At 44.1% G+C, this 23,582-nt stretch overlaps 1 protein-coding gene across 1 annotated transcript; it reads right to left on the bottom strand.

Moving 5' to 3' along the window:
* Positions 1 to 2,679: 2,679 nt before the first annotated feature.
* LOC124593819 (vegetative cell wall protein gp1-like) lies at positions 2,680 to 18,632 on the bottom strand. Its single transcript, XM_047132167.1, has 3 exons — positions 18,623 to 18,632; positions 10,038 to 10,440; positions 2,680 to 2,698 (listed from the first exon to the last, which is right to left on the bottom strand). The coding sequence occupies exons 1-3, from the start codon at positions 18,630 to 18,632 to the stop codon at positions 2,680 to 2,682; spliced, it is 432 nt and encodes a 143-aa protein (XP_046988123.1).
* Between the last annotated feature and the right edge of the window lie 4,950 nt (positions 18,633 to 23,582).

Raw genomic sequence — 23,582 nt, 5'->3', positions numbered from 1 at the left:
GAGGCCTTATTATCTGGGCAAGGACAAGCTACAGCTTCCGTTCACCTTTGGTGTTTTTGGAGGGAATGATAACCAGCGCTCGGTATACACAGATTGTTGTTAAACCCGTTCTTTTGCCATTCTTGCAAAAAGAAGGTGCTGTGTTGTTCCAATAGGGTAATGGTTACCCACACACTACCCATGGAACTCAACGTGCTCTGCAACACGTGAAGCAACTTCCCTGGCCAGTGCGATCTCAGGACGTGTCTCCACTCTAGCACATGTGGGATATGATTAGACGAGATGTGACTCGCCTGACTTGTCAGCCAACAACTCTTACAGACCGACGTGAACAGGTCAAGCGAGTGTCACATAGCGTACCCCCGGACAATATTCTCCATCCATACGATCGAATGGATGCCAGAGTCAGTACCTACACTGCCACCCGGGGAGCCTACACCACGTACTAAGATAGGTGTTTGAGTGTGAGTACCTCAGAACCGCTTGTGCTATTGATCTGTAAATGTAATCGTTTCATGTACTCCATATGCACTGTTGCAACAATAAATCTTGAGTGAACTGGAAACGTCTGAAAGGGTGTACTATTTTTTTTTTTCCAGCAGTGTATTTTTACAACATGTGAAACTAATTTGAGAGCAATTAAACTTTCGTTACAATGTTTTTTCTGGATAGCGTGCTAAAGGCACGTGAGTCACTTTGAAAAGGACGGCGCTTCAGACAGTGCAATACATACTGCTCCATTCGTTCATTCATTATCATCTCCTGAGGCGTACTAACTGTAATTGGTAAAATCACATGGTTTTGGGTTCTAATGATTTTGCAATGGTCACCCAACACGATTGTCATTACAGGACTCTGTTAAATTTATGGTTCTGCATCTTTATTGCACAGTTCTTGATCACTTGAATAACACTTATGCTTTCCTAAACAGCATTTATAACGCTGAAAATTTGACAGTACTTACCAAAGAATACAAAAGGTACATGGTGACCATTTTATGTCTTATAGAAAGTACATAAATTTCACTAGCGCATTTCTGTATTTTCATTTTATTCATAAATTACTCTTTGTTTATGATCCTGACAAATGAATGGTATAAGAAATGAATGCCTCAGTTACACATTTTTCTCAGGTTTGTTAAAAATAAAAGTTTCAACTAAATTAGTATTATTAAACTTTGCTTGATACGAGACTTTACGATAAGAATGTAAAACGATCTTAAAATATCTACAAATATTTTCAGTGAAATGATAGTTGCTGAAGTCGATTGATGTTGAACAGATAATATTCTCTACAAACTTTAAAGAAGTAGAAACTGTATAACAAAAAAATAAGAAAATTATTTGGGTGAGTTTTAAAAATACGACATTGTGCTTCAAATTTCCAGTTCATCGCCACAACAAATGAGGAGCCGAAGCTTCAGTGAACATAATGTGTGGGTAAGTATGAAAAAACAACATTTGAATGTTTATTAAAAATCTCATTAAAGTGACATTTACCAAAATTAACTTATTGTAACCTAGCATCACGAATATAGTCATAGGTCAACACTACATTGAAGTAAAATGATTGAAAACAGATCAGTACCTTTATATTTGTATAATTTTAGACATGTTTGACTCGTTACGTTATTTGACAAAAATGGTGAAAATTCTAACGATGGTATTTAATAGTACATATATAGGAACATAGAACACTGAGTTATGGTAGCACTCACCTCAAAAAGGAGTGGAATGCTGCAACTAGTTACACTGAAGAGAGCAAAATGATTCCAGAATAGGGATAGTAATCATCGGAGGACTTAGTTTTTGTGAACTGAATGTGTTAGTATGGTCAGAATTTTTACCAGTGGGTAATGGTGTGCAGAGTTGATGGTCCTAATCGTGCTACAGTGTTTAGGAAGTTTCAGAACATTGGAAGCGGGGGCGAATCGACCATTCTATGATCAGAAACATTTCGTAATACTGTAATAGACGTACTGGTGGTGTGTGAACTTGAGTTGTCCCGCATGAAATAACCATAGAGCTTTTAATTAGCTGTTGGTTCTCCGAAAAAAAAAAAGTTCCTTTATGTTCTTGACAAACCTATTCCAAGTCATGACTTGATGGGAAACTGGTGTTGCACTGATCGCACATCACACTTCTGTTTTCACACCGTGCAGAAGCGCTTAGTGTATTGTTAGTATAAAGACATTTCTAAAAATTCTCCAAAATTATCTTCAAAAATCTTTTTTTTAATTTTTTATTTTAATTTATTTATTTTGAAAATGAATGATAATTCTTCAAGGCCGCATTAGCTGCACATAGGTACATTTTTCAGGCAACACAACCGATTTCACACACTTATAGGTGCAACTTCAGGTGATAATGCGTACTGAATACCATACAATATTTTTATAAAATACTGTTAACATGTAGAGAATAATACCGAGAAAATGGAACAGGTTTTTACTCACAACTTCATAAGGCTAGAGTGATGTACGATGTCCCACTGTTCAAGGTGTAAACTGATTAATTGTGTAACCTCTTAAAAATTTGATCATCAAAAGGCTAAACTTGGAATTTATCGTGATGTGAAAGTTGAAAGCGCCAAAACTTATCCTCCAACAAACTACCTAAGGAACGAGAACGAGTCACTGTGGATTAGAACATATAGGGCAGAAACAGTAGTAGTGGACACTCATGCTCCAATAACATACCTGGGGAACGAGAACAAATCACTGCAAATTAAAACATATAGCGGAGAAACAGTGGTAATGGACACAGCATAGTGAGAGACGTCATTCATCCATGCTGTTCTATAATACACTCAGGGTATAAACACTTGACTCATTAAACGTAGTCCTAAAATGCAGTTCACATTAAAAGAAGAGTGTAGTTAGCGCATACAGTATCTCCGCAAGGTGGATATAACCATAGCTCACTAAGCTCATCTATAGACGAACATGAACAGATTTCTCATTTAAATAGGGAGAAAATGTGGCAGCAAGCAAACACTTGCTAACCGGGAAGAACTGAAGGAAGAACTGAGAAGAGATTAATTAAATGGTAGGGGAACGAAGGGAAGCAGAAGCAGTAGGAGAACATGGTCTGAGGGAAGAAAAGAAGTGGGAAGCAGTCTGGTAAATTTTTGCATAGAACATAAAATAACTATTGTTAATATTTGGTTTAAGAATCATTAAATAAGAGTGCACACGTGGTGTAAGGCTGCAGATAAAGTGCGTTTTCAGATGAATTACACGACAATATGACAGAGAGTGCGAAATGAGATTGTAAACATCAAAACATTTACAGAGAGGGGTGTATAATATCAACATAATTTTTGGTTATGAGTTGAAGATTAAAACTGAAGAGCTTTCCAGAAAAATAGGAAATTAAGGTGATTTGGATATGTTGAAAGAACCAGCCGTAGTCGAAAGTTTCTAACGGAGAATTTGGCAACGACTGACAAAAACAGGAGAAATGAAAAACCAGAAAGCCAAAGGGTAGCTTTGAGAGATAAAATAGGAAAGGCAGCAGAAGACTGAATAGGCAAAAACAAGAGGCCCAATAGAAATTCTTAGATAACACACGACATATTGAATTCCACAATCGAATACAGAAAATGTAAAAATGCTGCAAATAAAGCAGACAACAGGGAATACCGGCGTCTGAGAAATGATGTTGATAGAAAGTGCAAAAATGCAGAACAGGAAAGGCTGCAAAAGAAATTCGAAACTGTATAAGCATTCGTGGCTATGGGGAACACAGACGATCCCTGTAGAAAAATTATAGAGGCCTTTGGAGGGAAGAGAGGCCCCTGAAACCCTCATGAATGTTAAGAGCTGAAATTAGAAACCAGTACTCAACAAAGAAATGAAAGTTTGAAGTTTAAAGCTGGAAGAAATTTACAGGACGTCTATACAAAGGAAAGGAACTTGAGGATAGTGCAATAGATTGGAAAGGAAGCAGCTAAAGATGAGATGCAGAATATGATATTACGAGAAGCACTTGTCAAGGTAGTGAACACGTAAGCTGAAACAAGGCCCCTGGAGTAGATGATAATCCCTCAGAATTATTGCGATTCTTGGGTCAGCTACGACAAAACTCTGCCAAATTATCTACCTAGTATGAAAGATATATGAAGCAGGAGAAATATCTTTAGACTTTAAAGAAATGTATTTCCCTTTCCAAAGAATGCAGGTTTTGACAGATGAGAATACTACAGATCCAACAATTGAATAAGTCATGGTTGTAAATAACTAACTCATATTATTTGATGAAGAATAGAAGTTGTGGTAGAAGCCGACCTCGGGGAAGATTAGTTTTGACTACGAAGACGCGCAGGCACACTGAGTGCAGTACTGACCATAAGATTTATCTTACGAGGGCGTGCGAGAAGTAATGCCTCCCAATTTTTTAAGATAAAACTCTTAAAGGTTTACAAATAAAGCGAATTTCATGTCTACGTATTTGTTTCTCAACACAGTCACCCGGGCGAAGAACATATTTCTTCCAACGAGGGGCACGTTTGTTGATACCATTACTGTAGAATGTTTGGTGACGGAACCACGATCTCACCTCTGCTTGCGCCGTTATCAAAGTGACGTCCTCTAAAGTGTTCTTTAAGTTTTTGAAACAGATGAAAATCGGATGGGGCTAAGTCGGGACCGTATGGAGGATGATGGATGACTGAGCCCAACGGGTCGGATTGTCGCAGATGTCACAGCATTCCTATGTGGTCTAGCGTTGTCATACTAAAGGAGAGGGTGTTCCATGTGCGGACGAAGTGCTTTGCGATTAGAAACTCGATCACAGCACGCTGTTTCTCACACTTCATCATAGCTACGCTACACTCTGCCATGTTACAAGCCGCAGATCGGAGCTCTCTAGTGGCAGAGGGTTGCAACTTGCTTCAGCAAAGTGAGATACTCGACCGAGTAAAGTGCGTGACATGTAACGCCTCAACAGATCTTGAGCATGGAACAAAAAGTTCAGAGGCATTACTTTACCGCACACCTTCGTAGAAGATAAGTTGAAAAAAGGCGAGCATACGTTTATGAGATATGCTGATATAGAGAGTATTATTGATATCTGGGAAAATACAATGCAAAATGCAGATTTGCCCCACATTCGTGACAACATGATGATGTGTTCTGGACAACTATAAGTTGACTACTGCGTACAGAAGAGAGTCTAGAATTTTTTTCTGATGTGTTCTTTGTTTTGTTGCTTCTAATGAAGATATGAGACGTCTGTCCAAAAAGTCATAAATTTATTTAAAAGTGACTAAACAAGAGAATCGAGCCTTTATTGTTGAAACATACTGTCCAATAGTTGCCGCTTGTATATCCAGAATTCCGGGGTACCAATCTTGCTTTTCCTCCTATCGACAAATTCAGAACTGCGTTCTTGGAGCCACCTTTTACACTAAACGAAATCAAATAAAAAAAATCTGCAGTGCGGAAGTTATAGTTGGAGTTTCATACGACAAGTGTTCTTTTTCAGGTAAATGCTTTAGTATTTTCTCTGAGAAAAATCAGATCGTATCCCATTGTCTTTTCATTTCAAGTGATCTGTACAATAACTGGAAAATTTTTGTGTATGCTAGAATGGGATGGACTGTAGCAGAGATGGGATCCAGAACCACACACAGGGGAACGGACATTGGACACTGCCAGCCATACCCAGCATTTTCAGTACCTATCAGCAGCAGGAAACTTCCTTGACACCGTTCCAGGTGGCAACTCAGGCCTTCGAGAAGCGTCTCCGGCTTGACCAAGTTCTGCTTGCCAGTGCCCGCTGCCATCCCGCATGTTGCCTCTGTACCACACCGTTCGGTGTGACGGATATAGACAGCTATCATCGGAAAGTCAGCAAGCAGCAGCTGCATTTAAACGATTCCTGTACCAGCCATCGTTGTCAAACAGTTGGCAAGCCCTTCCTGTGCCAGCCATCGTCATCTAACAGTGTGGCAGCAGTGTGACGTGCAGCCTGTGTTGTTCGGTACCGTCTTGATGATACTGGAATCTCTACTGTCGCCAAACTCGCAACCGCTACCCATCGTCCGAGGGTCCGGGTGCTTAGGCACTCTACCACCTTCTCGGAACTATGACGCAGGTGTCCAACCATCCCCGCAAATGCTGAGGTATCAAGAACGGACTTCGATGTCCTATCCTACCAGACATGGCGCAGTCTGACGTATTCACTGTGGAGCAGCTACACCGGGCCGACACGACATGGACCAGGAAGTGCGAGCTCTCTCTTGACGCAACAGCAGCGATGCAGGCACCTGCTCTGACCTGTTACCTCCACACCGCGCCGGAGGTCGGCGCTCTGAGTGCCGCTCAACGATCTATTCGCATCGCAAGCAATCAACGCTGGTTGCTTCGAAGGCCAATGATCGTAAACAAATAGTAACTGTTGTATCTACGAAGTTGTCTTTCCCTACTGCATCTTCTAACAACCTTACCACAACAAAGGTCAAACATTACTTATGATTGTAGTGTTGCTCACGCTGCTAAATATTGAATTTTCGGGCAACAACAAAGTTATATTATGTGGCAGGTGTCATTAGAGGACAGTTATTAAAGTCATTTCTTGAAATAATGGATAAACTAGGCATTCATCTTTTCGTGTTTCCCACGCTGGTCTCATTGTGAACTCATGGCTCAATCGTCGAAAATCTAGGAAGTGACGATTGCAAGCTCTGATGCAAAGAGGCCTAGGTGTTATTCTGCGATATTCAAAAGTTTTATAGATGCGCTTCACAAACTATTCTTAAAGATTAAACCTTTGCAAGTTAGGACAATGGTGATGTAAAATAGTAATCAGCACTCCGAATTTAAGTTACACTTCTTTTTTATTACTTTTGTTGCAATATCACTTCACAATATAAAACATACTTGAAAAAATCTTCCTCATTGTTAAAGTTCACATTTCATAAACTGACTACAATTTGCGTCTTTTCAACATGACGACCAAGAGTTGACTGTCTAATAACCGCTTACGCGCCCCAAAAATCAGAGTTACAGGTACATCAATGATCATACTGACAAAAAAAGAATACACATAAGAATAATATCATAGCAATATAAACATATCGATGTATCAAAATACCTCTACATTAATGAAATCAAATCTGAATGTTATCACAGAAATATGTTAACTATTTTACAGAAACACAGTAGAAAATTGCTGGTATCGAGAGTCTGAGGTGAGGTTCCGTAATGGTTACGTAATTCAAGTACCATTACAACCTCCACCCACCTTTGGGAGAGAACTGCCGGCCGAATCCTATCATCCTGCTACGCCCATTATGATGCTAATGTCATTGATGGAGCACGATGATGGATGGTTAAAACAAGACAAATAAATTTGTCCATGACCCTTCTCAAAGCATCGTCTCCATATTCGATTTATGTTATGTAAGGAGAACACCAACAAAGGGTCCTTTAAATAAAATTCTTGTTTCGCAAACACCACTTCAGTCCGCCAGTCGACACTGTTTCTGAACGTTACATGCTGTAAACAATTAACGGTGAACGAGAAATAAAACTTATATACCGCTTGCCGATAGCTAAGGAACGTCTGACACTTGCTAAGGAACAAATGCCAATTGCTACGGAACAGCCGATAACTGCTACAGAACACTCGACTGAGACCTGGTACCAAGGAAGGCAGGGCTGGGTTGTGATTCTGGACGGGGCCGTAATCAATTCCTGTTGGTTAGTTTATTTTTGAATCACGTATACTTTATTTAGAAACAACAACAAATAAAAGATGACAAATTAGTAAGTGTTCCACGGCTGTAGGCCTTAATAACAACAAATTCAAACTATTTCTCGCTGAAGGCCCCAACAGTGACAATTTAAAACTATTTCACGGCTGAAGGCCTGAATATCAATCTTAAGAACCAGTTAAACTACTTCAACCAGCAATTACAGTTATTAAAATATTTAAAAAAACAGTCATCAAAATCTCACTGGTCGAATAAAATTGTCTAATTAGAATTTTAAGACAAGTAACACTCACGGCCGAATGCCCTAATGACGACAAATTCAAACTATTTCTCGGCTGAAGGCCGCAATAGTAATAATTTAAAAACTGTTTCACGGCTGAACGCCTGAATAGCAATCTCTTAAGAGCCAGTTAACTTCTTCAAACTTGAAATTACAGTCATTAAAATATTTTTTTATATCATCAAATCGGATCAAACTAAGGGGGAGGGGGGGGGGGCGCAGACTTTGCTCCAAGGATCGACCTGGGAAAGTCCCTCAAAACTTCGCAAGCAATGAGACAGGCAGCCAAGAGTTACTTTCACATCACGAGATGGTAACTCGGACTAGTGGCAGTTTAAACACATGACCAATACAACTTTAAACATAGCTGTGTGCAGCAACCGTAAAAATATTTTTTTGTAGTAAAGACAGCCCACTGGTTGCAATGGATTTTATAGTCGAATTGACCATGATTTCGACTCCTAAACTAAGGGGCTTCATCAGAATTTGTATTACATATGTAAAAACTTAACTAGTCTGATGTCACGTGTTTCAGTATACACAAGCAGCCCTTAGCGGCAATCTTTAATTTTTAACTAGAAATGACAGTAAAACTTTTACGTAGGATGTTTTATTATGTGACGTGGCCTTTTTGGTGTTAAAATTGTATGACGAGAGCTGTAATGCTCAACTTTTTACGTATGTAATATAAATTGTGATGAAGACTCCCTTAGTTTAGGAGTCGAAATCATGGTCAATTCAACCATAAAATCCATTGCAACCGTTCAGGTGTAAAAAAAAAAAAAAAAAAAAAAAAAAACCAGTAATCATTTGCTGAATCTACCTAACGTACGGTGACCAATGCAACGATGGAATAACACACGCAAGCCGGAACCGGCCGTCAGCACCACGTCTTCAGACTCTGGGTGTTTAGGGCATCCGGAAGCAGAAAGGAACCACTACTACCAGAGTAGGAAAAAAAAAAAAAAATCACCACCCGGCCCCCAAATTAAGGAAGCTGTCGAAGTACACGCCTTACCGGACAGCAGCGGCAAGGCGAGGGAAAGTACAGTGCCGTAACATACACTAGGCTCCAGGGCAGGTAACGGGGACGTTAGCGGCCACTAGGGCAGGAAAAATACCACTAGTTGAACTTCACAAACAATAACATATAGAATGCAACAATTAATAATAAGAAGTGGAGGAAGGTTCGTCTTCCCCAAACGCTCCACTAGCTGCTCTTCGTCTCGGCGACACTACGAGCAGCAACACGCAAGGAAATGGTAGGATCTCACAATGGTGGAGGTTTCACTAGTTGAATTGAGGCCTTTTGTGGCGGTGTTCGTAGCGACAAGCAATTCGCTGTAAAAACGGCTTACGAAGTCACCGCCACACTTTTAATAGCGGGCCGACCGGTCCGCTGGAACAGTGAACAGAAAGATGAATACCCAAACACTCTGATTAAATAAAAGTCGGTACTTATCTTTATTAATGAAGATACAGTAACACAGCAGTGAACTCGGTGTCTACAGAAATCTGTCTAGTTCGAGTCGGAGCGGCTAGGTCAGCGCCGGCTGACGACAAACAACAACTCTGCCGCGATGAACACACAACTGACTAGCAAGTACACAATTCGGTGGCGAGTATACAACTGAGCGGCGAATACAGAACTGTCCTAGCGCTCGCGACTCCAGCGCTTAAGAAGCCCGAAGCCAGCGGTGGCGCGCGCAGACTTGCGGCGATTTTCTGTATCGCTGGCGCTGCTTATGCGGACGGCGTCCGGACTTTGATGCTGCCAACCTTTTGGCAGCGGGCTCGGTTGGCATTACTGGCTAGGATATAACACTCCTCCCCCCCAAATCGCCGCACCGTCGTTGAATAATGACGTGGCGAGCGTCGACGGCGGGGGAGGGGTCTGGCCGCAGGCGTAGCAGAAGAGACTGGGGCGGAGACTGTTGTCGGTGGCAGTCCCCGGTCCGCACCCCAGCATTGGCCTCGCGGGGCCTCGGGAAACACCGACTGAAAACCGAGGTCAGGGTGCACGCCTGTGACCACGGGCGCAGCTTCTGGTACTGGACGCGACGGGGCGTCGGGACCCACGAAGAGAGGCAGCGTCTCCCGACGCTGCGTCGACGGCTGCTGAGTGGGCGCCGGATAAGGCGCTGCGGTGTCAGACTCCTTGGGGGTGTCCAAGGAAAGCGGCTGCAGGACAGGCTGCACAGCCACCGCTTGGGAAGGCGGCCCGGCTGAGGGGTCGACGTCCATCAGCTCCGAAGGCGGTGGCGACTGAAGAGGGACCGCAGGCGCTGGAGCGACCACCTGGGGCGCTCCCGGAGGAAGCTGCGCGGGAGGCATCAACGGGACGGGCTGTCGGCGTGGTAGCGGCGACGGCTGCTGCTGCTGCTGCCCTGGGGGCGGCAGCGAAGTCGGAAGGCGCGGCTGGAACCCGCCGCGGACCAAATCTGTGGACAAAGAACGAGCGGCAGAATCCGGCCGGCCAGCGCGGCGCAACTGGTTCTGATGCCTCCTGTGCACCCCAGTAGCACCTTGAACAGTATAAAAACCGCGACCCTGGACACTTATCACGGTACCACGTTCCCAACGACGGCGACCGTGATAAACTCTGAAAGAAACGGCGTCGTTGCGCTGAAAACGCGTGCGATGCTCAGAAGCGGCGGGTCGATCCGGGGGGTGCAACAACCGTAGTAGGGTGCGATGATGACGGCCGTGGAGAAGCTCCGCAGGCGAAGGGCCGTCGCGTGGCGTGGTCCGGTACGACGACAGGAACGTGATGAGGGCCTGCTGACGAGAGTGCGTAGCACGAAGGCGGTCCATATGATCCTTGAATGTGCGTACAAAACGTTCCGCTGCACCATTCGATTGAGGGTGGAACGGCGGAGTAAGGACATGGCGAATGCCATTGGCAGAACAAAAACTTTCAAAGTCAGCAGAGGTAAATTGTGGACCATTGTCAGACACTAAAACTTCTGGAAGACCCTCAATACAAAAAATTGAAGTCAACGCCTGTATAGTTTGTGCAGACGTTGTAGACTGCATGGGCACAACAAACGGAAAATTACTAAATGCATCTATCACGATGAGCCAACGAGAATTCCAATATGGACCAGCGAAATCAATATGTACTCGCTGCCAGGGACCGGCAGGGCGTGCCCACTCAAAATAGCGTTGAGGCGGAGCAGCTTGGTGTTCGGCACACGTCGAACAATCTGTAGACATATGCGTAATATGCTTGTCAATGCCGATCCATGTACAATGACGGCGGGCAAGCTGCTTGGTGCGGACCACTCCCCAATGACCTTGACGCAACAAGTCGAGGACCTTGGATTGGAGCACTTGGGGAACCACTACACGAAGCTGGTCGTTCTCGGTGCGTAACAGCAAAACTCCGTGCGAAACAGACGGCAGATGACGTCGCGGATAATAGCGACGAACCACAGGATCCGATATGTCCTTTGCCTTGGACGGCCAACCACGTTGAACAAAACGTAATAGTAAACTCAGATGAGGATCCGTAGCTGTCTCACGTGCCACCTGACGATAATCAATCGGAAAATCCCGGAGGGATTGATGCTCATCGGCGTCAATCTGATGGCAAGAGTCGTCAGAGGAATCGAAGACATCATCCGCAGCAATCGGCAATCTAGAAAGCGCGTCAGCGTTTGCATGCTGAGCTGTAGGGCGATACAGTATCTCATATTGGTATTGTGAGAACAAAAGAGCCCAACGTTGTAGTCTCTGAGCTGTCCGCTGAGGAACTGGTTTAGACGGATGAAACAGTGACGTCAGGGGCTTGTGATCTGTTACTAAATAGAATGGTCTACCATAGAGGTAGTGATGGAATTTTGTGACACCGAACACAATAGCCAACGCTTCCTTGTCCAATTGGCTATAATTGCACTGAGCTTTGTTTAGCAATTTAGATGCGAACGCAATAGGACGTTCGGTGTTACCGACTCGGTGAGACAACACAGCACCGAGGCCGAAAGAAGAGGCATCACAAGCTAACACCAGAGGCTTGTTAGGGTCGTAATGGACCAGACAACGATCATTCAATAAAGCCTCTTTAAGCTGCTGAAAGGCTGATTGGCAATCAGCTGACCACACAAACGGAACATTCTTACGGCGGAGACGATGCAACGGTGCAGCAATCTGTGATGCATTAGGTATAAACCTAATATAATATGTCAATTTGCCAAGAACTGCTTGCAATTCCTGCAGATTGCGAGGGGCGGGCAAATCACGAATAGCTGCTAAATGTGACTGGGAGGGATGAATGCCTTGAGCATTAATAACATGTCCCAGATACTCCAACTCCGTAAGGAAAAATGAACATTTATCGATGTTGCAACGTAGGCCTGCCTGAGACAACACTTTAAACAAACACTCCAAATTACGGAAATGTTCAGCAGGCGTCCGACCGGACAACAATATCGTCTAAATAGTTGCAACACGATGGCACATTAGCCAGAAGTTGTGACAAAAAACGCTGAAAAACAGCTGGAGCTGACGCACAACCAAAAGGCAAACGCAGAAAACGGAACAACCCCAACGACGTGTTTATGACAAAATACTGTTGTGATTGCTCGTCGAGAGGCAATTGCAAATATGCTTCACGGAGATCAATTTTGGAAAAGAAACGAGCTTCCCCTAACTTATCCATCAGCTCGTCCGGTCTAGGCAAAGGAAAAGAATCAATGACAGTCTGAGGATTAACTGTCGACTTAAAATCAGCACACAAACTTAACTTGCCAGACGGTTTCTTTATAATAACTAAGGGAGAAGCCCACTGGCTCGCTGAAACGGGTTGAATAACACCGTTGTTTTGCCAACGACGAAGTTCATCTTCTACAGGCGCCCGGAGGGCGTGAGGCACTGGACGAGCACGACAAAATCGAGGCTGAGCATTATCTTTTAACGTAATATGAGCGGCAAAGTTCGCAGCACAACCTAGTTCGTCTTTAAATATGTCATTGTATCGTTTACACAAATCGGTTATGCTGTCTTGAGGAACAACAACAGAATTAATTTGCAACACATTGTCTTGGATAGACAGGCCAAACAAGTCAAAACAGTCTAATCCGAAAATGTTTACACTGTCTGTAGCGCGGAGCACTGTGAATGAAACTGTTTTTGTATTGCCACGGAATGTGGCTGGCACGCTACATACACCTAACACCGGAATTTGTTCGCCACTATACGTAGCCAAAGAATGTTTTGCCGCTGAAAGTTTAGGGCGGCCGATAGCCGCATACGTAGCACTATTTATGAGAGTCACAGACGCACCAGTGTCTAATTGAAAATTGAAGGTCTTATCCTGGATGCGTAGTTTCACAAATAGTTCATTACACTGTCTCTGGATCGGTGCAGTGGAGGCGGAAGACACAAAATCAGCGCGTTTAGCGCGTGTTCGCTGCTTACGACAACTCGTGGGTTGGGCGGATGGAACAACAACTCCCGCTTCACTTGCAGTCTGTACATTACGTTTTACAGCGTTTGAATTACGCTTGGGTCGCATAGCAGAGGGCTGGGTGGGTGGCTTATTGCGAACAAGTTTACTACCCACACGAACCGTGGAAGAGTCTTTAAACGCGACCTTCTGGGCGGGCTGGCTTTGAAGAACATGAATATCCATGGGCTGGGCAGCACTAGAATTGTTCTTGCGTTTACGCAAACAGTCTGGATGTGTCCTTTCCTTTGACAAAAGTGACAAACCGCGTTTCATAACGGGCAACGTTCACGAGGATGTGCAAGAACACACTTAGGGCAAGACTTAACTCTATCATTTGGCACACGCGGCTGACGAATGTGTTTAACATGACGCGGCCGGCTAGTGTTTACAGTCTGACTCTGCCGGTGGGGCCGCGGGCGTGACATAACTTGCTTAGCACAGGCAATTTGAGAAATACATGGCTGATCTAACTCACACTCAGCATAGTCAAAAGTATCTTGGGCTTCAATGATGTTCATCACAGTCTCTAATGACGGGTCAGGCAACTTTAAGATAGCAGCACGAATACGAGAATCTGCAATGTTTTGAGTAATAGCGTCTCGTAACATGACATCACTGTAGGAAGCTACACACACACAATTAAATCGGCACTGACGGGTGAGGCCCCGTAAATCTGTTAACCACTGTTTATTAGATTTATGTGGCAGTTTCTTTAATCTGAAGAACTTGAATCTGGCTGCTGCCACATGAACTCGCGACTCGATATACTCAGCAAGCTTGTTAACAACAACGTCATAGTCTAAAGCTTCTGGCTTGGATTCCGGGAACAACTTACAAAGTAGTCGATAGACTTCCACACCTGCACTGGAAATTAAATAAAGCTGCCGCTCAGTACCTGTGATTTTGTAGACTGTCATGTGCGCCTGCAACTGCGCGAAATATTCTCGCCATTCTTCTCTTGATGCATCAAAAGCACGGAACGGTGGTGCTACCTGCGCTTGTTCCTTTTGTGTTGGAGGATTAGCCGCTTGTTTGGCGATCGCTTCCACCAGACTTTGTATTTGCTGACTCTGTAACAAGATCAACTGTTGTAATTTGGCAGACATAGTGAACACAAATTAAACCAGCCCCCAAAATTTTTTTCGCTATAATTAGTATAACCAGAAACAAGTTGAACCAGCCCTGCACACGAGTTCGGAAGTCCTCGTCGCCAGTTTTGTGGCGGTGTTCGTAGCGACAAGCAATTCGCTGTAGAAACGGCTTACGAAGTCACCGCCACACTTTTAATAGCGGGCCGACCGGTCCGCTGGAACAGTGAACAGAAAGATGAATACCCAAACACTCTGATTAAATAAAAGTCGGTACTTATCTTTATTAATGAAGATACAGTAACACAGTAGTGAACTCGGTGTCTACAGAAATCTGTCTAGTTCGAGTCGGAGCGGCTAGGTCAGCGTCGGCTGACGACAAACAACAACTCTGCCGCGATGAACACACAACTGACTAGCAAGTACACAATTCGGTGGCGAGTATACAACTGAGCGGCGAATACAGAACTGTCCTAGCGCTCGCGACTCCAGCGCTTAAGAAGCCCGAAGCCAGCGGTGGCGCGCGCAGACTTGCGGCGATTTCCCGTCTCGCTGGCGCTGCTTATGCGGACGGCGTCCGGACTTTGATGCTGCCAACCTTTTGGCAGCGGGCTCGGTTGGCATTACTGGCTAGGATATAACAAGGTCCACTCAACTTAAACTTCCTGGGTCCGGTTGACAACGAGGTTGTACCCCTCGCGACTACAGCCCTTCCATCCGGCGGTGCATGCGTGCCGCCAATGTTCCTGGCGTGTTGTTGCACTGCGCGGACCTGGCTGCTCGTCCGTGCCCAACCGAACTGCCGACTCACACGACACCGAAACACCACAACGTCGCCCCAAAGATAGTACTACCGTTACTGGATATCGATAACCGCCGCTACTACCACTAGTGGACAGACAACGCTTGCAAACGGAGTGGCACCAATGAACACCAATTAAACGATGCCAACCTGGCAATGGCACCTACGCGAGCCGCATCACGGCTCACCGACCAATGATAGCAAAAGGCAATGTAGAGGGCGGTATATGTTAACTGCAGCTAAGCCTGTATATGTAAGCTCATGTACTGTGGTGTGTGACGAAGATTATTGTGAAACCGATTGGAGCGACATTTCATGTGATATGGCCAGATGTCTTCAAGACATCATTTGAGTGCTTACAATCGTGGGCGAGTTGTTGGACAGCTCGACACCAATCAAGGAGTCAGTACTGCGGCCTCAGTAATGGGTGTGTCCAATAGTGTCATCTCGTGATTAAAAAAAGGCGCTGAATTTGTAAATGCTATGTGAAAGCATTCTGGTGGTCGTAGACAGACCATCACACGGTAAGAGTATAGATATGCAGCCGTAGTGGCAAAAAGAAACAGACATCTCACTCCCACGCAGATGGCTGCAGACCTTGGAACCGCTACCGGTACGTGTGTCACTGCTAGAACCATTTGGTGGCGATTACATCGGACTGGTTCGTATACTCGGAAGCCTGTTAAATGCATCCCATTTGGGTCACGCCGTCTTTGAGAAAGAGTTCGTTGGCGCTGGCAGCATGTCGGTTGGGGGCCAGCAAAAGTGATCCAGAGTGATGTTCTCCGACGAAGCCCCGCTTCACTGTGGGAAGTGATTCCGGCCACCAGTTAGTGAGGGAAGAGAGGGGAACACGTCAGACGCCACAGAATGTTCATAAATGTTATTAGTATGGCCTAGGCGTTACGGTGTGGGTAGCCATTAGGCACTATGGACGAACACAGATGCAAAAGGTATTGCAGGGAGATTATTCCCTATCATATCCGTCTGTTTAGGGGTGCGGTTGGTTTATGGACGACAGTCACCGCCCACACAGGACCGATAATGTGTCGGGCAAACTGGAAAGTTCAGGTATTGGACGTGTGGGAAGGCCCAAGTCCTCCCTTGACCTGAATCCTGTAAAGATAGACTGAGATGCTCTTTCTTGGCAGACATGTTTCTTAAACAGCGTCGCCTCCCTGACCCGTGCTAAGCTCTGTAAGTGAAAGTTTAGACTTATTATACAGCCCAGACGTTTTGTTTATTATTGAGAGGTAGAGCGGTAGTTACAAAGTTTTAAGTAGCACTTCGAAAAATCAAGCACGACCATGACTTGGTTATAATGTTAGACCATGTCTACACATTCAGCCTTAATTGCGACACTTTCTCCACCACAGTGGATCACGGAGACTTTGGATTTTCACAAAACGTTCCAACTCCAGAATCACTTCGTCGTCCTTCCAGAAATACTTGCCACACAATGGTTTCTGTTTCTGGAGGAACCATGGCAGTTGCAAAATAACACTGAGTATCAGATAATCTGATGGCAGTTGAGCCATCTTTTTCGACGGTGATGAATCCTCATTTTTCCTGTGCTCCCTTTGCTTCTTTGTCATAGTGACTCACAGAGCACTCTTTTCTGGGGATTAAGCGGCTAAAGCGTTCATTTGGACTGGCCTGACACAAGTTCAACATTTGCGCCTCTACCTCGGTGCTGAGGGCTTTCTGAAGCAGCGCCGGAACCGAGCAGGCAGCGACGTTTGTCATGTTCAAAATATTGGCCAATGTTTTAACAACTGGTCGATGAAATGTGAACACTTTTCTCACTTTCACCTAGACTGTGATACGGCGGCGTGCCCAGTTCTTCACGGAGAACATGTCTGCCACATCGTCCTTTGTCATTTATGATTTGTTTGACCAGACTGGAGGCGTCCCTACCATGTGACCCACTGTGTCATATTACGGCGCACTGCTGCTGCGCACTTTCAACTCAGCATGGATGGTTGTAGCTTGAAAACGAATTTATTTATTTACTTATGTCAAAAGCATGAAACTTCAACTCACAAGGTACATACATATACAGTATCGCTCAAAACTATTTTTAGAGACAACAAATTCGGAAAAGAAATTCCTTAGGAGAAAATTTAAATGAAAGAAATGAATTACCAAATCGTTATAATGTGTATTTTATTCTCTTACACATATTACACAATTATAATCTTTGCATTAATAATAAAATTCAAGTGAACAAACTGCCTAGGCTCAAAAGTATTATGTTAGAACTGAACAGAAGATGTCTTGATCCATGATGTCCTTGGCTTAATACGTGGTTGTATAGTATATTGCGTGTATTGCTGCAGCACACCTGGATGGCGTTGAATCCACGAGTTTGGTCAATCACACCTGCGGTATCTTCTTCCATTGCTCACACCATTCTTTGTAGAATTCCTCCTTGCTGGTGCAGTTTTACTGACGAGAACGTCTTTCCACCCCGTCTCAAAGATGTTCTACGTGGTTTAAGTCTAGACTTCGGCTTGGGGACTCGAATACCTTTACTTTGTGCTGCTTCGGAACGGTCTTCACATGGCCAGAAGTGTGTTAGGATTCTTATAATGCTAGAATGGCCAAGTACAAGGCATACTTCATCTTCCTTGAGGTACACAGTGTGTTCATATTTCACCATACATCAGATTAGTCACAACCCCATGAATTTTGACGAGAGGACCTATACCATTTCGTGAGGAACAGCCCCACACCATGGTACTTCTATCTCGTGCTTCATAGTGGGTACTTGGGGCTTTCTTTCGTTCCTCTTATTTTCTGCCGTCGAACGTACTGTGTCCCCTCTGAGCATAAGAGATTAAACTTGCTTTCTTCACTGCATAGAATTTCTGACCAGTCTTCAGTGGGCCATGACAGGTACTTCTTAGCAGACCGTACACTGGCCCTCCTACTTTTCGCACTTACCATAAATTTTCGAGAAGGTCGCCTGCCGTCCAGATCTATAACTGGTAAGAGATGTTTAACTGTCGAAACATGGATCTGCACCCCGTATTTTACCTATAGATCACCACGTATTTCCTAGACTGATTTTTTGTGATTAGCCATCGGTTGACCTCGGACGATCCTGTTATCTTTTTGAGTGGTTTTATGGGCCGACCACTTCGTGCACTATCGTCTATCATCCCCTTTTTTTTCTGAAGACTGTTTTGAGATGCCAAACACCTTCGCAACGAAGGAATGCGTTTGCCACTGACTCAGTCCTGTTAAGATAACTTGTCTCAAATATACTGAATATTCTTTACCTTTAGACATCGCTGTAAGTAAATAAAACTATTACAGTTATATTTCCCTTACGCAGTTAGGTCTGTCGCAGTCTTCCAATTCTGCAAAATACTAATGAATCCTCGGAAAACCTGTTTTTGGCTGAAGTCCATGCTTACTTGCACTCAGCAGTCAATACATGCAATCGTAGCGAAGTCAAGTAGTCTTTCATCTAAACAACCCGTTTGTTTTCATTCAGGGTATAGATAAATTCGTCTACCAACCTTCCATTTCAACTACAAAATACTTTTGATCCAGATTGTACATAGATAACAGCACTTGTAAAGTAACTGATAACGTAGAATCTTGCAGGAAATAATGCATATTGTTCTTGTGTATCGAACTTCAACGTCACCATCACTTATAAACTATGGTATTTTGGAATTTGAAGAATACATTAAAGGGATGTTGAAACAAAAGAAATTAAGACAAAGATGACAACCTTATCGACTTTAGCCTCCTATTTCGCAATCACTACAACTTCAGAACTTGCAGATGCCAAGTCGTCAATGATACATTCTGCACGACACTGTCCAAATTGGTGTAAGTGCTCCGTAGTTTGTTGAACACCACGACCACAAAGGGTTGATGATGTGGGACAACCCTATTTCTGCTGATTGTTCTTTTGACGTTGCGACCCCTTTTGTGATTCTGCTCAAAGTGTAGGTGACACATTTAAACAATGTTCCTAATTGCTGAAGACTGAGACTTTTATGCAATGCTGTCGGCTTTCGACGAGCAAGCAATCTGTGAAGTTTGTTTTTATTAGTCCGTGCAACTCGATTACTAAATAGTAAAGTGACACTTTTTTTTTATTTTACGCCTCTAGTTCCGTAGGACCAAACAGAGGAGAAATCTCTGAGGTTATGGAACGAGTCAGAACACGAAATGAACATAGATAAAATAAAATGTAGACGAATCCTATGCTGATAACATGCTGCGAATAAATATTACCGCAATCAGCAATATAGCACAGGAATTAGCTTAATTTTTGCAGAAACGTCTCGACAGAATGGAAGTAGTGATCCATAAGAAAACTCTTTAGTTTAGACATGAATGTGGGAGGGTTACTGCCAAGATTTGTTAATTCCTCTGGTACTGAAAATGGATGAAACAAAATACTGCATGCGTTTCTGCATAAGAGTCAAGTAAGTGCGACCGAAATGCAAGTGGATTTCTGCCTAGTATTAACAGAGTGAATGCAGATAATTCTTGGGGATAAGCTCATATTTTTATCAACAAACGACATTAAAAAAAAATAAATAGCGAGAAGTATCTAACAGAACTACCAGAATCCTGAACAGGGATCGACAAGAGATTCTCGAACTTACACCACATATTTACCGGACTGCCCGTTTCTGACCCAAAAATACCCTTTGTGGATGGGACGAGTTACTCCAGAATACGAGGGTGGTCCAGAAAGTAATTTCAGATCGGTCGCTAAATGCAAACCACAGTGAAAATCAGAAACATTTTATTTGCAAGAGCTAGCTACACTTTCCAGATACCTCTTTACATAGTCGCCGCTCGGACTAACAAGGGGAGGTCGCCAATTGTAAAATTCAGATTCGATTCATATTGCGTATAATAAAAGCTCATGGCCAGAGGTGTAATGTGGCAAAGCACCAAGATGCACTTCTCAGCCGTTGTCGAGAAAATCGACAGTTAAAAGAAACCGAGAAACCGTTGCGGTGAAATACCCTCTACGGTTAACAGTTTTCTACAGCGTCGTGGTGCAGCGGTAAGCGCTCGGGTTCGTAATCCGAAGGTCGCCGGATCGAATCTCGCGCGATGGAACGTTTTTTTAGTATTTGTTTTTTGTAATTCAAATATATATATATATATATATATATATATATATATATATATATATCCCGGCAATCAGTTGCAACAATTATGCATATAATAAGTTGTTGAATGTCGTTTGTCGTGGAAAAACTGGCGACTTCGAACATCATTATGTTTTCCACAAACAAAGTCGTATTTCACAAATGTTATTAATTGTCTTCATAATGTTAACCATGTATAGTTAACGGAAGACGTAGAAACGATATTCCGAAACGAATACGTATAGCGTAAGTCAAACGTTCGAATTAGAATAGAGACCCCACGAACACATATTTGCTGTGGCAGGTATGAAATATAAACTACGTTACTCGCTCGTTACACTTGAAGGACAGATGTTGAATGGGCCGAAACGAGCCGCCTCATGACAGCGTAGTTGCCAGCTAACTTCGAAAGAAGGTAGACGCGGTCCCTAGCGCAACTTATAACATCGTCGAAAATCAGTGCGGACGGGAGAGCTTTGGTACACCATGTTAAACAAACGGAAAAATGGAGGCGGCACAATTGGAGAGCGATCCGTCTTCACCAACATGCATAAGCAATTCATTAATAGTATATATATATATATATATATATATATATATATATATATATATATATATATATGAATTACAAAAAACTAATAATAAAAAAAATTGCATGGCGCGAGTTTCGATCCGGCGAGCTTCGGATTACTAACCCGAGATCTTACCGCTGCGCCGAGACGCTGTAGAAAGCTGTTAATCGTAGAGAGTATTTCACCGCAACGGTTTCTTTTAACTGTCGATTTTCTCGACAACGGCTGAGAAGTGCACCTTGGTGCTTTGCCACAATACACCTCTGGCCATGAGCTTTTATTATGCGCTGTATGAATCGAATCTGAATTTCACAATTGGCGGCCTCCCCTTGTAAGACATTGGTGGGAGCATTATACCAAATTTCCAACACCATCGTCAGAGAAGGCAGCCGCCTGTGCTTTCTGATAACTCTCTATGCTGGTCTATAGCACGTAGCCTGCGCCCAAGTGTTGTGTTCGTATCCAGCGTTTCATGTGAACAGAGATGATACTCAGGATGAGGCATTTAGCGCTGTGTTGTGGGTGATCGAACTCTTACCATCGTAAAGGCTGCAGGAGCGTCTCCGCTGCCCCTGCAGAGTGCGACTGAGAATTGCCATGAAGAAGAAAGTGCGTGGTAGTTGTGTTAGGTAGGCTGCATTCATTAAGGCGAAGCCTCTCACCTAGCCCTCCTACTTGGCGGGAGACATCGTTGTTCTGGGCACCTTTTCTCGTTCACGGTGCGCTCACAACTGAAAAGAGAGTCTTGATGCAATCGACGGTCATACTAGAGACACGACCCACCACATCTGTGCAAAGCTTCATTGGGTTTTCACTGTGGTGTCCATTTCGCGACCGATCGGAACTTACTTTCTGGACAACCCCCGTATAACGCCGTAAGTCAGTAGCGAATGAAAATAAGCAAAGCAGACTAGGACATACAGACATTGGCTGAGAGTGTAAATTGATTTAAATCAATGGGAAAAGTTGAAAATTTGTTCCACACCGGGCTTCAGATCAGAGTCTTCTGCTTACTAGCAGATGCGCTGACCAATGCACCATCCGGACACAGTGGTCATCACAGTTGCACAGACTACCCTAGCTCACCTCCACTCAGACCCAAATTCTCTACTTATCCAGACACTACTGATGTAGAGCTCATTACTCGCAGCATTTCGCCGGTTCCCGTAGCAGTTCCACGTGTCATACACACACACACACACACACGCACTTAGGTGACAAAACTCACGGCCAGCGTTATGCACATACACAGATGATCGTCCAATTGAACCGATCATGGTCTGTAAAATATTATATTCCGCTACATGGAGACCATTTGCAGCCATTCGTTGGCCCCATGTTCCCCTACAACGATGGAATTTTTATGAATGGCAATGCGCCATTTCACCTGTCTACAGCAGTACGAGGATGGTATGAAGAACATTCTGGACGATTCGAGCGAATAATTTGGCCACCCAGAACGCCCGACATGAATCCCATCGAACTTTTACGTGACATAATCGAGTTCGTGCACAAAATCCTGCACTGGCAACATTTTCGCAATTACGGTTCAAATGGCTCTGAGCACTATGGGACTCAACTGCTGAGGTCATTAGTCCCCTAGAACTTAGAACTAGTTAAACCTAACTAACCTAAGGACATGACAAACATCCATGCCCGAGGCAGGATTCGAACCTGCGACCGTAGCGGTCTTGCGGTTCCAGACTGCAGCGCCTTTAACCGCACGGCCACTTCGGCCGGCCGCAATTACGGAATGCTATAGAGTCACCATGGCTCAGTATTTCTGCAATGGACTTCCAGCGACTTGTTGAGTCCATGCCATGTCGAGTTGCTATACCACGCTGGGCAAAATGAGTTCCGACACGATATTAGAAGCTACCCCATGACTCTTGCTTCCTCGGTGTATTACTCGTTAGATACACATACTTTATATCCTGCTGGTTGTTATTCTAATTTTCTGCAGTTATACACTACAGGTCATTAAAATTGCTACACCATGAAGATGACGTGCTACAGACGCGAAATTTAACCGACAGGAAGAAGATGCTATGATATGCAAATGATTAGCTTTTCAGAGCATTCACACAAGGTTGGCGCCGGTGGCGACACCTACAACGTGCTGACATGAGGAAAGTTTCCAACGGATTTCTCATACACAAACAGCAGTTGACCGGCGTTGCCTCGTGGAACGTTGTTGTGATGCCTCGTGCAAGGAGTAGAAATGCGTGCCATCACGTTTCCGACTTTGATAAAGGTCGGATTGTAGCCTACCGCGATTTCGGTTTATCGTATCGCGACATTGCTGCTCGCGTTGGTCGAGATCCAATGACTGTTAGCAGAATATGGAATCGGTGGGTTCAGGAGGGTAATACGGAACGCCGTGCTGGATCCCAACGGCCTCGTATCACTAGCAGTCGAGATGACAGGCATCTAATCCGCATGGCTGAAACGGATCGCGCAGCCACGTCTCGATCCCTGAGTCAACAGATGGGGACGTTTGCAAGACAACAACCGTCTGCACGAACAGTTCGACGACATTT

Source organism: Schistocerca americana, chromosome 2, assembly GCF_021461395.2.
Source record: "Schistocerca americana isolate TAMUIC-IGC-003095 chromosome 2, iqSchAmer2.1, whole genome shotgun sequence".
Taxonomy (NCBI): domain Eukaryota; kingdom Metazoa; phylum Arthropoda; class Insecta; order Orthoptera; family Acrididae; genus Schistocerca; species Schistocerca americana.
Note: the sequence above shows the minus strand (reverse complement) of the source record. Positions and strands in the feature narration are given on the sequence as shown.